This window comes from Carcharodon carcharias, chromosome 7 (assembly GCF_017639515.1).
Source record: "Carcharodon carcharias isolate sCarCar2 chromosome 7, sCarCar2.pri, whole genome shotgun sequence".
In the NCBI taxonomy this organism is placed as follows: domain Eukaryota; kingdom Metazoa; phylum Chordata; class Chondrichthyes; order Lamniformes; family Lamnidae; genus Carcharodon; species Carcharodon carcharias.
Genome location: NC_054473.1, coordinates 117018167 through 117034270, shown reverse-complemented (window position 1 = coordinate 117034270; position 16104 = coordinate 117018167). Strand labels below are relative to the sequence as shown.

The 16104-nt window shown below is 40.6% G+C and overlaps 1 gene segment (V, D, J or C); it reads left to right on the top strand.

Annotated features, from left to right (window-relative positions):
• The first annotated feature begins 13266 nt into the window (after positions 1 to 13266).
• Positions 13267 to 13828, top strand: LOC121280032. The segment is given in 2 exon segments: positions 13267 to 13349; positions 13455 to 13828. Coding segments are annotated over 2 exon segments (429 nt in total).
• Positions 13829 to 16104: the final 2276 nt, after the last annotated feature.

Genomic DNA, 16104 nt, shown 5'->3' with positions numbered 1-16104 from the left:
CGCAATCAATTCATCTACGTCTCTGACTCTTGTGTGTCAAACGGCTGCGTTTTACCCGGGCGAATTCACACTCGTTTGGTATAAAAATGGCATCAATATCTCAACTGAGATAAATCTGATTAAACGGCAGAACTCTGAAGGACTGTATGAAGTCTCCAGCTCTTTGGAAGAGCCCCAGCCTATGCAGAACGAAGCTGTGTACATCTGTTTGGTAACTCACATCTCTCTCCGGAACCCCGCTATTGCCAGTCACACTGTTACCAATTCCTGCCCAGGTACGAGGCCAACAGGCCAAGAAGTGAGGTTAGCAATTTATAAAATTCAGATAAGGACATTTCTTAGTGTTTATTGACATTCATAATCATACAAATAGTTTTAAAATAAACTACCGGAAAATATAATCTTTCTAAGTAAAATATTATTGACCCAAACCTGTTGTCAAACCGAAATAATATTCTCGCCGTCAAATTGTCTGTGGAGGCTCGGCAGTTTCCAAATTGGAGAAAGAAAAATGAACAAGCGGGTTATCTCTTCCAGCCAATTATTTTACCTATCGTTCTTATTATAAAACACTTCTCCAATGGATTTTATATTTTCTGTTATCAGTTTTCCTCACATGAGCTGCAGAACCAAGAGTGACAGTATGTTTGTTTGGCATCACTATAAATAGGTCAGAAGTTAGTCTTGTTGGCAGGCCGCAATGCCAACTTTCAGTGATCCAGAGGGAACGTGTTTCAAATGTTTCATTTGGATTGCAGCCCAGACATGCAGAATAACTGGTTGCAACACCTCTGTTTGTTAATATTCACTTTATGTACTTAGCAAATAATCGTGCGTTTGGTTTCCCGCCATTTTCAGGGAGGGTCTTGCTTCAGTTAATATGCTGCACACAATTGCGTTAACATATTAATCGAATTAATACATTCCATATTTTTTCTTAACAATGGTGAGTCACGTGTCACTAAATCGCTACGATTTTACCAAACAATACTGTAAGAGCAAAGGAAAAGTCAAGTGCAAGAACAAATCTTTCGCTACATAGAAATGTACTCAGCAGAATTTTAACTCGCATATCAATGCTTAGAACACCCAAAACTAGTGCTCTCCCTCGCACATCATTCTGGTCTTGTGTTATCCTTTATGAGAAGAAGTTCGTTTTGCCATAAGATCTAGACAGATAAATTAAGAATATTTTGAAATATCGCTCTCCTCCGGAGATACGGCCTAGTTGCAGAAAATATGCCGAGTAGTTTAACCAACAGATTATTTCGATATCTCGTTTTAATTAGTGACCGAAATAGATTAGAACCCAGCACCAATTATTTTAATCTTGCAGATCCTGACGGCAAACAATGGATTTCTGGATGTGCGGTGGGTGGACTGGCTATTCTGGTATTCATGATCATCATTGGGACGAGATTCCGTTTGAAGAAGAGAGGTGAGTATTACTTTAATCGTTTGATTTCAATGCCAATCTTCAGGGGTTACAGAAAAATCATGCTAGGAGGCACTGCATAAGTATAGCGCAATTGCTACTTATTTGATGCAACAGAAACTGAAATCGTGTGCTGCAAAACGGGATTGAATTCATAATCTTATAATGTAAGATCTCTCAAAGAATTAGACTGGAAAGAACCTGATTGTTTTTTGTATTACCAAGGGAAATGTCCACATTCGGGTACATCACAAATGTTGCCAGTGTCCTCTCGCTATTCTTCTTACTAATGACTTCGTGGATTCGGGTTTTGAACAATCTCCAGAAAATTTAGGTTACCATAAGAAGTGAGGATAGGAAAGCTACTTGCTCCATCCCAGAAATGTGGAATGTTTAATGCAAAATCCAAACATTTGTTAAGTGCTCTGAGGAAGCTTTACTGACTTGGTGCAAATGGAAGTTTATTCCTGACATTGTTCTCCGTGTGGGAAAGAATTATCATTGTTTTGATTCATTCACGGGGTGTGGGCTTCGCTGGCTGAACGAGCATTTATTCTTCATCCCTGGTTGCTCTTGAGAATGTGGTGTTGAGCTGCCTTTTTGAACCGCTGCAGTCCACGTGGTGTAGGTACACCCTCAGTGCTGTTAGGGACGGAGTTCCAGGATTTTGACCCAGCGACAGTGAAGGTACGGCGATATAATTCCAAGTCAGGATGGTGAGTGACTTGGAGGGGAACTTCCAGGTGGTGGTGTTCGCATGTGCCTGTTGCCCCTGTCCTTCTAGATCATAGTGGTCGTGGGTTTGGATGGTGCTGTCTAACGAGCCTTAGTGAAGCCCTGCAGTGGGTTTGTAGACGGTACACACTGCTGCTACAGTGCATCGGTGGAGGAGTGATTGAATGTTTGAGGATGTGTTTCCAATTTAGCCGGTTGCTTTGTCCTGGATGGTGTCAAGCTTCTTGAGTGTTGTGGGTAATGCACTTATCCAGGCAAGTGGGGAGTATCCCATCACACTCCTGACTTGTGCCTTGTAGATAGCGGACAGGACTTGGGGAGTCAGGGGGTGAGTTCCTCGTCGCAGGATTCTTAGCCTCTGACGTGCTCCTATAGTCACAGCATTTATATGGCTATTCCAGTTCAGTTTCTGGTCCATGATAAACCCCAGGATGTTGATAGTGGGGGATTCAGTGATGGAAATGCGATTGAACATCAAGGGGCGATGGTTAAATTCTCTCTTGTTGGAGATGGTCATTGTTTGGCTGCACTGTTACTTGCCACTTGTCAGCCCAAGACTTGGATATTGTCCAGGTGTCTCTGCATTTGGACATGAACTGCTTCAGTATCTGAGGAGTCACGAATGTTGCAGTACAATGTGCAAGCATCAGCGAACATTCCCACTTCTGACATTATGATATTACCTCTGTTAACTGTTCAGCCTCCAAAGTTACATGTGGTAATATATGGGTACGGCACTGTAGTGCGTATGTTACTGCACGAGTAATACAAAGGCCTGGATTGATAATCCTGAGTAGATGGGGAAGGTTTTTGATTCATTTCAAAAAAAGACAAAGTCAGTACAATTAATTTGAGGGCTGTCACAAAATGCCAAGTAACTGATTAAAGTCCTTTCCAGGCGGAATCTCAGCGGTTCAATGCGGCCTGAACTACATTTGACTCCAGTTCTGCATCAGTAAGCTCAGTTCTTAAATAGCCTGTGAAGTGGTCACGCAAGTCGTCTAGTTGTTTCTAGCTAAGGACAAGTACAAGTGGACACCCGCTTCCTGACAATAAATTGAACAATATGATGGTTCGGCTTTTCTGCACGCTTAGTGTTCTCGTGAATTTCCATTACAAAAGGCAGGGTGCAGCCATTTCCTTTGCAGGCTCATGGGTCAAATTCATTCCGAGTGCCCACATAACCCACTAGCCGGTAACTCTTTGGGCGATCATTAATGATCAAAATTGGTTACAGTGTTCAGTGGTCCGGCTGACTAGAGCACTTTGCAGGTTGATCGTTCCCTCGTATGACTTGCATTACATTGTCTTGTCTATGTAGTTTAATGTCTTATAAGAACAGAATGATATAAGAAATCTGAGCAGGATTAGGCCATTAGGCCCCTCAAACCTGCTCCACCATTCAATAAGATCATGGCTGTTTTGCGCCAGGCTTCAACTCCTCTTTCATGCCAGCTCCTCATAGCCCTCAACTCCCTGATATTCCAAAAACCTATCCACCTCCTCTTTAAATGCTTGCAGTGACCTAGCCTCCACAACTCTCTCAGTAGAGAATTATAGACATTCACTATCCTCTGAGAGAAGAAATTCCTTCGCATCACAGTTTTAAATGAGTGTCCCTTTATTCTTTAATTATGTCCCCTAGTTCGAGATTCCCCCACTAGTAGAAACATCTTCTGAACATCTACCCTGTAAAGCCCCTCAGAATCGTGTACGTTTCAATAAGATCGCTCCTTTTCAGCCGTTCTCGATCAGTCAACCCCTTCAGGCTAGGAATCAGCCTAGTGAATCTCTTTTGAACTGCTTCTAATGCAAGTGTATGCTCTCTTAAATACGGGGATCAAAACTGTACACAGTACTCCAGTTGCGGCCTCACCAGTTGTACAGTTGTAACAAGACTTCCCTATTTTTAAACTCCAACCACCTAGCAATACAGGCCAAAATTCCATTTGCTTTCTTAATTACCAGCTGCACCTGCATGCTAACTATTTGAGTTTCATGCTCACACACAGATCCCTTTGTGCTGCACTTCTTTGGAGTCTCTTTCCATTTAAATAATTGCCTGCCTTTTGATTTTTCCTGCAAAAGTGCATGATCACATACTTTCTCACATTAAACTTCACCTGCCAAGTTTTTGCCCACTCACTCTACCTGTCTATATCCCCACGAAGATTTCTTATGTCCTCATCACAACATGTCCTCTCCTCTATTTTTGCATCTTCAGCAAATTTGGATATATTACACTCTGCCCCTCCTCCAAATCATCAATACCGATAGTAAATAATTTAGGCTCTAGGGCTGATCGTTGTGGCGCTCCAGTAGTTACGTATTTCCAACCTGAAAACGACCCATTAATTTGACTCTCTGTCTTCTGTGAGTTAACCAATCCTCAATCCATGCTAATGCATTGCCCCAAATACAGTGATCTCTTACCTTGTGCAATAACCTTTAACATGGCACCTTATTGAATATCTCCTGGGAATCCAAAGACACTACATCTACCGGTTCCCATTTATCAGCTCTGCTTGTTATATCCTCAAAGAACTCTAGCAAGTTTGTCAAACATGATTTCCCTTTAACAAAGCCATGTTGACTCTATTTGATTGTGTTAAGCTTTTCTAAATGTCCTGCTATTTCTTCCTTAATAATGGACTCTAGCATTTTCCCAATGACAGATGTTAGGCTGACTTGCCTATAGTTTCTTGCTTTTTGTCTCCCTCCCTTCTTGGACAGGGTCGTCACATTAGCGGTTTTCCAACCCCCTGGGACCTTTCCGGAATCCAGAGAGTTCTGGAATATTTCGACCAATGCCTCCACTATATCTGCAGCCACTTCCTTTAAAACCCTTGGATGCAGGCCATCAGGTCCTGGCGACTTTTATGCCTTTATCCGCGATGGTTTCTCAAATACTTTGTCCTTCGTGATAGAGACTGCTACATGATCATTCCTCCCCTTAGCTCCTTGCTTATCTTTGAAATCATCACGAAGGCCGATGAAAAATATAAGTTTAAATTATCTGCCATTTCCCTGTTCCCAGTTATCAATTCTCCAGTCGCATCCTCCAAGGGCCCCATGTTCACCTTAGCTACTCTCTTTTTCTATATTCGTAGAGGCTCTTCCTGTTTGTTTTTTTTAATATTTCTTGCCAAATTACTTTCATAATCAATTTTACCCCTCTTTATTAGCTTTCTCATTGCTGCTGTACATTGAATTATTGCGTTCAGTCAACTAAACACTTGGTCTCTTTCGATTGCCCCCCTTAGTTATTTAAATAAAATCCATAGAGTTTGTTTTTTTCATCCCAGCTGTAGCACTGACCTGGCATATATTTATATATATATATATAATATATATATATATAAATGTGTGTGTGTGTGCATGTGTGTGTTTGCGTCAAACTTTACCTAGCCTCTAAAAGTACTTTTGAAAGTGCAAATATAGAAAGTGACTAAATATCGTAATCATTGAAAGTAATTAAATTGCATTATTTTCCAGGCAAAGAAGAAAGTGTAACAATAATGAACCCCAGCGAAGAGCTGGTAAGTTCATATTGTTGATCCAGGAACAGGATTCTAATTTATAAAAATCTTGTTATAATCGAGGTACTTTGTCACAACCTATTTCGCAAAAACAGTTGCCTCTATTTGATTTGTCATTAAAATCGTGTTTTGAAAATTATTTGACATTTGTTGGGATGCTGCTGAAGGTGGGTAAAGAAAGATGAAAATTGAAATTAGTTGCTTCATTAACACACAGCTATGTAATAATATTAAATACAGCCAGTCTTTGAGAGCTGAGATTACAGGCCCAACATGCTGAAACTGTCACTTGACTAAACGTATCAAAAATTTGTAAACTGGTGACACCAATTAACTAACAGGATAACAAAATATTTTCTTTCTGTCTCATGCAGAGAGCTGAGGACAAGGTCCTGACATATGCTGCAGTAGCCTTGAAAAAGTCCACTAAAACTCCAAGACAAAAAGGTGAAGAGGAGGTGACAGCGTACGCTCAGGTGGGTCTGAGAAGTAGGTGAGAGAAATATCGAAATAAAACAAAAAACTGCGGATGGTGGAAATCCAAAACAAAAACAGAATTACCTGGAAAAACTCAGCAGGTCTGGCCGCATCGGCGGAGAAGAAAAGAGTTGACGTTTCGAGTCCTCAGGACCCTTCAACAGAACTCTAATGCCTACGTTGAAGAAGTTTTGTTCGTCTCTGCGACAAGATTTCCGTATCTCTCTTTTGCCTTGTTCACCTTCATTGCTTTCCATTTCTCTCCTGGTGTTTGACAAGGTGTTTACTAAAACCCGCTTTCACAGCATATCTCCTTTCTCAGTGACTGTCTCCGTCTCCGACTTACCCCACGTGGATTTCAACTGAAATTCCATCCCTCTTGTTTCGAGTTCTGTTGAAGGGTCATGAGGACTCGAAACATCAACTCTTTTCTTCTCCGCCGATGCTGCCAGTCTTGCTGAGTTTTTCCAGGTAATTCTGTTTTTGTTGTGAGAGACATATCGATTTCTTGTGAAGTGTCAACGCTATTGAAGTGGCCGAGTATTTGTCGTAACTGTGACTTTTACTGTGTGTTGTCTCTAAACCTGTTTGTATAATATTCTGATGCCTCTGCCTTGAATAGAAACTGCATACTGGTAAAAACGACCAATCAACGACATATTCAAATGTTGTTTTTTCAGATAAAACAAGGGATGGCCCGGACAAGATAACATGTGCGGCTCTAGAATTGTTTGGATTGGAGACAGGGAGACAATGTAGAAATGATAAAAGAAGCACAAAGTATGCCGAGCTACAGTCGAAAACACAAAGGTTTACGGAAAAACAGTTTTGGACGCAGAAATCGGCTGTTGTTGTAAACTAATGTGCCCCGCATCTATATCAATTTCACTGAAGATGAAATATGGCGGGTTGGAAAGAGCCGGGATCCGATGCCACAGTTTACCACTTAAGCAATGAAGGGGCAAGTTATCCCCATGCGCGTGTACAACTTTATTATCCAATCACTGGGACGTGACACATTCTAGTATCATAGTATATAAAATAGCCACTTTGGCTCTTTAATTATTTGAAGATAATTATTCGGAAATATATTCATGTAATGAAAATAATTTTCAAGTTAACTTTCTATTATCTGAAATATAACTATTACATACTACCGTAAGTTACAAGATATGCTTGACATGCTTATCGTCATGCTGTAACTATCTTATTATCATGTATACAAATGGATTTCTTACATCTACTTACATACTTTTCCGTATGCTTCTTTAAAAGGACGTTCATGGCTTAACAAATCAATTACAGTCTAATAAAGTAAAGTACAACATTAACTCCACCTGTTATTCTATTTAGGCCTCGACGCAAAAATACACTCCATGTGGCATTTTGTGATAACATCTTCAAAGGCTTATGCATCTACACCGCAAGGCCAATGCTCTACTACACAATTTGAAATCCAACTATTTAAGGATCTTGGCGTTTATCTCCAAGCAAAAGTGCAAACCTTTTTCAAATTCCTACATTTGTTGCTTAACCGGCCGAACTGCAATGCCTATCTGTTCCTCTGTGGGATTTCACATTCACCATACACCCCTTCCCATTGGATAATTGCTTCAAATTTGGCTTTTATTCCAAAAATTCTGGTGAACCGGTAACTTATACGCCTCGTAAAGAAGAACAGCACCAAATCAGGCGGCTGTGTAACATCAGTCATCAAACATTTCCATTTCTGTGAGCTTGCTTTTGCAATTGCGCTTTGTTTTCTACCTGCAGGCACATTGCTGTCCTTGTGACCAGCTACAACTTACTTCCTTAGGGTGAAATCTCTTTCATGATTTATTTTCAAATGCCTTCCGAAAACCCATGCAAATCACATCCACAAACTTCACTTTGTATTTTTCATCTGTTATTTCTTCAAAGAATTCTCTAAGAGAAAACAAGCACAATCTACCGTTCAAAAATAGGTGTTCGTTGGTCTTGATGAATTTGTTTTTCTACAAATGTGTGGAAAATTTTGTCTAGAGTGATAGAGGGCCCATTAACTGTAACTAAATGATCAACTACTGGTTAACTACGATTATGTTTCAAATTATTGTCGCATTCGGTTTTCTCGTGTAATAACAGCATGTGTTGCACCGTTATTTTGATGACTAGATAATGACACATGACAAGTTCGTGAGCAGTGAAAAAGTTAATGTGTGCAAGCGATTAGCTAAGCATTCCGCCTTGTGGTTTTGCAATATTTACAGATATTGCGAAACATTGACACCGGCGTGCGGGTTTCTAAAACTAGACACGGCTCGATAGCTTATCTCCGCTGCAGCAGTGCATGTTTTAAATTTAGGTGTTAATTACAGCACTCTAAAAATGTTTCTGGTGCTACGTAGCAACAGTCATTGCGTCACACTGTTCAGTGCAATTGCAGAGACAGACAATGTTTACTTGAAGCGGAGATTATCTTTGATATTTTCCATTGTAAACTTTCCAAACTCATTTGAAATTGAATCTGCCATTGCGCCACCTTAAGGTGGCTGAATTGTTTCAATTTTTTTTTTCACTTTCCAATGCTATACTAGATCTTGTGGGACATTGCTGGTGTCTCTACCTCTGAGCCATAAACTCCCGGGTTGTGTCCCACTCCCCGATTTGATGGCCCCAGTAGCTGCGTTCATAACGTGGTCAAACAGGATGATTATCAATCTGAAAACCCTGCCTATGGCAGGAGCGGGTGAGTCTCCTGGTCAGCCAGGAGCGTGCAATAGCTGCAGCGCGATAGCCTCCTTACTTTAAAGGACAGCAAGCGCAGATTCCTGATACGGTCTGTACTCCGTATCAAACGTCCTCTTCGCTTTGAGGAACGACGAGAGAGAGGTAGTTGCAACATTTGCCTAAATACTACTCCAGGTCGTTTATTCATCTACACACAAGTTTCAGTCCGCTAAGCCTGCCTATGCACGTGGTTGAATTTAACGTACTGTAATGCTGTCAGAATTTATCACATGGCACCCAATTTGTAAGTTGTGAACAGATTTCTAAAATGTCAAAATGATTTAGTTAAAGTAATGGAAATTTTATTTAATTGCCTTTTAATTGTAGCAATTTTCAGAGCAGAGCTGGCAATTAATGTTATCCCAGCACCATAGTTTGTAAAGGATTTGTTATGGGATATGTTGCTATGCAGCTTCATCCACATCGTGATTCTTTGCATACCACTTGGATATGTTGGAAAATTGTACTTTCCGTTCAAGAACATATTGCATTTTATTGCATTCAAGACAATGGAAAAGTTAGAGCTCACAAACAGAAGCCTGAATACTGCCGAACACGTACGCTTGAGTACATACGCGCAGACGGGGACACAAGCACTCAAGCCAAAATCAGAGTGTCTGAGCCTACCCTATGAAAAGGCATTTAATTTGCAGTATTAAAATACTTGCATTCTTTAAAAGGTCAACATATCAATGAGAACCGCCTTGGAAGGCTCAGCAGGGGTAAAATTAATCATTTCGCTACCTGCACCTTAACGCACAGCCAACTCCTTGTTACCAATCACGATCCCATTGTTCACAATTCCATGAGCACGGCGCTTCATGAATTTTGCACCATGGCTACATGTGTGAGAGACAACAAGGTGGGCTCTCAGTTATATACAATACATTGCAGACACAAAAATTAGATCTCCGGCTCCAAATAAACAGCTGTGTATCTCACTGACAGCGTCATCCGGAGTAATCGGCGTGGCCCGAACTGTAGTACCTCCGGTGGAGATTTTAGTATATAAAGATAGCGTGACATTTACAGAATGTATACTTCGCAAATAATGGAAACAATGTCTGCATCCGGCCTAGCGTTAAGGCGATGGCATTTATAGCCAAGATACAGAGATGCTTCTAGCCGCGGGAAATTATCTTTCTCCTGTCTACTAAGGCAGAAACGAAGCTGAATGAAAATTAAGCTTGCCACCACAGACAGTTAGATACACGCAGATGTACATGTTCAATCATCTACAGTCAAGTACATCTGCAACGGTTACAAGCTTAGCAAAGAAAAGGCAGTTTCAGCCTTATTTCAGAAATATTCAGGAACACGCACTTTTGATACACGTGCACCCTAATAATTACTTGACCAATTTCTTTCTCTGTGACCTATTAACTTATTTTACCATTTGAGGTTTTTACCTAAGATAGAAGAAGGGTGTCTCTTGATATTGTGACCAGCTATACCAGATTGTCGTTTCAACCTCAGAGGAAGCACGGGTCTTTCAAATATTTCTCTAACTCGCTGGCGGCTCATGAAACAAATGGCCCCCGAATTGCAGCGATAAACAACGCGGCATAGGGAAGTCATTATTTTCTAAGCCCTATTGTCCATTGAAATAATATTTACGCAGTGAGGATTGTCAGTCCTCCTCAGATGTCGTGAACTTAGCTTGAAATTCGTGCATAGAGAAGATCAATTGGTTATGTGGTAGATCTGATTATGCACTGATGGACGAGGGAGAGCAAAATGTCAACTTTGTACCTAAAACTCCCGCCTCTAATGGCTGATTGTGTTATGCCTAAAATGAAATAAATCATTGAACAGTACCTCTGTTAACATTACAAGATATGTCGACATGAAACGATTACTATGATTTGGGTTATTTTACCCTTTCTACTCTTCCTTTCTATCCGTTTCACTTTTTCCCTCCTTAGTCGCAGTCCGTGATCTCAGTTGGGACTCCAACCACGCAGAGGTTCTATTGTTGGGTCTGCAGATGGATTCAGATTGACAGCGCTATTGTTCATCACAAATGAAAGAAGTGCTCATCCTCAATACTAACAACAGGGTGTAAATGAACCCTCACGTTACTTGGTTTTGATACGCAGTCGATGCAAATTTCGAGCAGTATCAATCTTATTGCACGCAATGCGGATATTTAAAGGGGAGGGGGTTCTCCTTGTCACACTTCTTGAATATTCGAATGATTTATTTGCCGGAGGGCTCTTTGCCCGACAAGGCATTGACGCCGAACCCAGTTCACTCTTGGATCTTATTGTTTCCAATCGATGATCACGCAATATAAACGCGGCTCTAACTTGCTGACCTGACATAACCAAAAGATCGGGAGCTGAAGCACAAATGTTTTTTTTTAACAAAAATATCTTCTCAATATAATAAATCTTTTCTCTAATTTTTATGGATGGCTTCAATTTTAGGGCAAGTGCGAAGTTCAGGCGCAGGTAATTCTAAACCTTATGAACAAGTAGCTTTACCTGCGAAAAAAACACGATGATCCCAGTTCTTCCAGCTAGAAATCTACAGTTTCTCTGTTACAGCATCCATTTGCCTCTTCAATTATTTCAGTGTTGTTTCCATTTAGGTACCTGAAACCTTCTTCCATTGTGGATCAGACTCTGTGTTACGAAATTCTTTTTGTATTTTGCCGCTGGCATCTAGCTGGCATTGCAAGGCCATACAAATTAGTGATGCGCATTTTCTAGATATACTAGAGTCTTTATTGAATGGTTAGGTATACACAACACATACACAACACTAGGATATTGACTCGAAGATGATGAAGGGAACGTTTCTCCAAGTCAACATGGTGTGAGACTTAACAGGAGCACTTGGAGGCGATTGAGCTGTCTTGACGTTGCTGATCTCATCCTGCTCGTTGGTGAGGATCGAACTGTTGTGATTTATCACCCCATAAGATCGTCCCTATATAAGTTCTAAAGTGGCTTGCGTGCTGAAGCCGGATACTGCTCTGAATTTGCATCATAATGCGTGTTTCACAGTGGCTGGTACAACCCAGCTAACAGTACGGCTTTTAGACGATCAGCCTGAAATTTCACTCCAGTCTATATTTTCGTTTCTTTGAAATAAACACCCGAAACTCCATAATTTGCGAACGGTAAGGTATGTGAGCACTGCGTGTATTCAATTACCTTAATAATAACATGATGAATAATATAGCATGGGTCACTTTTGACAACAACATGTTATTTCAGAACACAACGATATTAAATGTCTAGGCCTTAACACTTCGAATTGTATCGACACAAATGTTATTAAAAGGCAGCTGATTATCCAGTGTTCAAGTTGTAATATTACTAAGTTAAGTTTTCACGAAATGATTTTAGAAAAATATATTGGTGGCAACGATTTTCATGGGTGACAAATATCACAATAATTAATCGTATTCAAAACGTCCAAGCTAACTTTCCTGCCGAAATTTTATTTACCCATTAACAGCTCTTAACTGTCTGTCAAGTCCAAGGACGTCAATAACTGACAATGACCATAGAGCTTGAGCGATTCCGACCTCTTGGATACAGATAGCCAGAACAACAGAAATGGCTTCTTACTAACAATTATTTTTATTCTCATTCTCCGTCTCTTTGCCCCTTACACCATTAATTTCCTATACTATCGCATTACTGTTAGCGCTGTCCCGAATGGTTCCCCCTTTTCACCTTCTGCTGTGAATATATTAACCAGGACGCTCTACCTAACTTCTGCAGACAGTTGGATTTAAGACTTGTTCCTTCTGCAGTCTTCCAAGCCATGCCCATTCTTCGCTTTTTCTTATACTCGCAGGGTTTTTTTTCCTAAAGCTCGAATTACTATTAATACTAACTGTCTCGTGATTTATCTTTTTTCATCTTACGCCTTGCAACCCTAACGCTGAACGCTCCTGTGCACTGCAGCTTCTGAATGTAACTGAAATTACAATGCAGGGTGTATGTGGCATTGAGTTTGAACACTGCGGCCCCACCTGTCACAATTACAGACGCCCATAAAACACATCAGGTTGCATTGGAAAGCTCAAACAATTCGACAAATTATTTGATCAAGTAGACAGCATTATGAAACTTTAATGATACCTTTCAAAAGACACATAAGCCTGATGCTGCCTTGAGTTAACATTGGGTGGTGTGATGAGGGTTTTATCTGCATGAAGCATAGGCCTCCATTCTTTAAGCACGCCCGTTGGCACCACATTCGTAGGCATCTCGTCACATACGTCATCGCCTCATACTTCTCATCAGGTTATGCACTGTGTTATTTCGCCTCAGAATGAGACTTTCGTGTTATCTTCAAACGTCCAGGAACAATCGCTGAAATGACTACGAGGGCTGTGCTTCAGAGCATGCAGCTCATATGGATTATCTTCATTGGTACATTCCATAGTTCGCTCTTTGCCTTTATGTTTGTCTCTCGCTTTGTCTCTATCCGTCTCCCTGTGTTTTATAACTAAAACCAATGTTCATTTTCTTTAATAGTTGTTGCCGATGCTCTGCTTGAAGTGACCCAGACCCCTGAAAATACCTATTCGATCACTGGTGCAAATATTTCATTCAGCTGCACATTTTCTACTTTTCAAGAGGATTCAGATATGAACATTTATTGGTGGAAACTTGGCGAAAAAGAATTGATGCAGCCAGGATCAGACAGCAGGAGACGATTTGTAACTGAGAAAGGAAGAGCCTCCTTCCAACTCCTGAGTATCGGTGTCGAGGACTCTGGAGTGTATTACTGCGGAGTAACAATTCAGGGAAACAGGGTCGCAAATGGAAGTGGATCAAGGCTCGTCGTCAGTGGTAAAAGAATTGTAAAGAGGCTAGGCTGTCTCACAGTCTCACAGTTATTCAAATAAATAATAAGGAATAAAATCCCTTCCGTGCTCTCTTGGGCTTTCCTTTAACATTCACATTAGCAATCAAATGGTCCAATGGGAAAACTTTAGGTCTGAAATACAGATGCTCTTTATTTTTCAACACCTTACTTGCTTCATTAATAATTATTTCTGTTCTGTCATGCATTCTAACTTGCACAGGAAATGTTTTCATGTCATTCAAGGGCGGATGCAGATTGTGAAATAACATGAAGGGGTTTCAGTGTAAATAATATTTTGAGCAGTTAAAATGCGGTTTCCTGATCATCAAAAAATAAATACCATGCTAACAGTGTTCCTATTGAATCTAATGTCAATCAGAACACGAACCCCTCTCTTCCTGCGCTAAAACGAATATATAGAGCTTCAAGTGTCTCTAAGAGTTTTGTAAACGATAAGTACTTTTGAAATGTAGTTATGTTTTAATGTGCAGCCGATTTGCACACAGCAACGTTCTACAAACAGAAATGAGACACCTGCCAAGCAATTAGTGACCGTGTTTGGGGGATAATTAATGGCCATGGCGTTATTTCAATGCTTTTCTCTGAACAATGCCGGAGGGGTTTATCTCATCCGAAACGCGACACTTGTTAGAGTGCAACGCTCTCTCCATATTATGCTGAAGAGCTAGACTTGATTATGTGCGCAAATCCCGGGAGTCGAGCATGGAACTTATGACTTTCTCGGAGTTAAGGGTGCTGCCATTGAGCTAAAGAGAGTATTGTAAGCTCCAAGACTCACAGATGCTTTATTTTCACTTCTGTTCTTCATTCAGTGGCTTTGGTCAGTTCCTGACTGATTAACTCAAGAATTTGAATTATCTGAAATCCCCTCAAAAACGCACATGTCATCGGTAAAGAATTTGATGAATTTATTCACGAGTTGTGCAAACTCCATTCACCGCAGTTCTCAATGCCCTGATGTATTTCACACGTTGAAGTAACCCGTGAAAGTTTAGCCTTTGTTAAGTCCCTGATTGCCATTTTGTTTGTTTATTATAAACCACCCTCGATGATACTATGCCGACCCTTTTTATTTCTCGGATTACAGTAAGCAACAAGAAGGGTGTGGAATTACAATTCCTCTGCTCATTTTAAGTAGCGACACAGTCTGAGGGCACCCTGGAAGTTTCGCTGGGTCGCAAATAGAAAGCATATAAACTTTTCACAAACACACTTCTATTCACTACAAAGTCATCACCAATGTTTCATCCGTGCTTTTGAATTCTTCGACCTAACTAGGTAATACAGGAAAGTCGGGTTTTGTGAATTTACACATGGAACAATTTAATTGTACCGAATTGTTTGACCTGGAATGCACTGCCTGAAAGGGTGTTAGAAGCAGGTTCAATAGAAACTTCAAAAGGAATTAGATGAGATCTTGAAGGGGAACACTTGTCGAGCTCGGGGGAAGAATCGAGCTGTGAAACGTTTTTCGCTGTTCTTCCAAAGAGCCGAAACAGGCACGACGAGCCGACTGACATTTTTTGTAATCGTACTCTATGATTCTATAACCTACGATAATTATACGGTAATGTTTTCACTTCAGCATTGACTCACAGATTGATAGCTCTTTTATGGTTATAGCCGACTTGAAATCAAACCTCGCGATTGGGAAATGTCCGTCATAAAAGTGAATTCTACTCCATGTTCTAGAATAGACGGGGTATTAACTTTCTTCTTCGGCCTTTCACCAGCACCCCCAACTCCAGTGAAGATTGTTTCTCACGCATCTGGAAGTAATGTACCCGGCTCGTTGACTCTCGTTTGCGAAATGGCTTCATTTTACCCGGCGGGGCTGACTATCACTTGGTACAAAAATAATGGAAGCATTGAGACTGGAATACATACCACCAAACAACTCAGCAGAGCAGGAATGTATGAAGCTTCGAGCTATATTGAAGAGGCACAACCTATCCAGGGGGGAACTGTCTATGTCTGTCTGGTTTCTCATGTGACTCTCCAGATTCCAGCCATGGCAAGCTACATGGTTCCCAATTGTAACTCAGGTATGACGTTACTTTTCATAGAACACAAAACAATTGACATGGTAAGAACTTTTTCTTCCGTTATTGAAACCGAACATGTTGGAAATTCCAATACACTAACAGACAATAGAAATAAGGTACAAAGTATGCTTGTAAAATCAGATCAATATTACGAATGTTGCAACTTAACATTTTTTCCAGTGTAATTAGGCTTCCAGTTTCTGACTTACCAGCTACTCCGGAATAATAACAACTTTTAAAATGGAGGGAA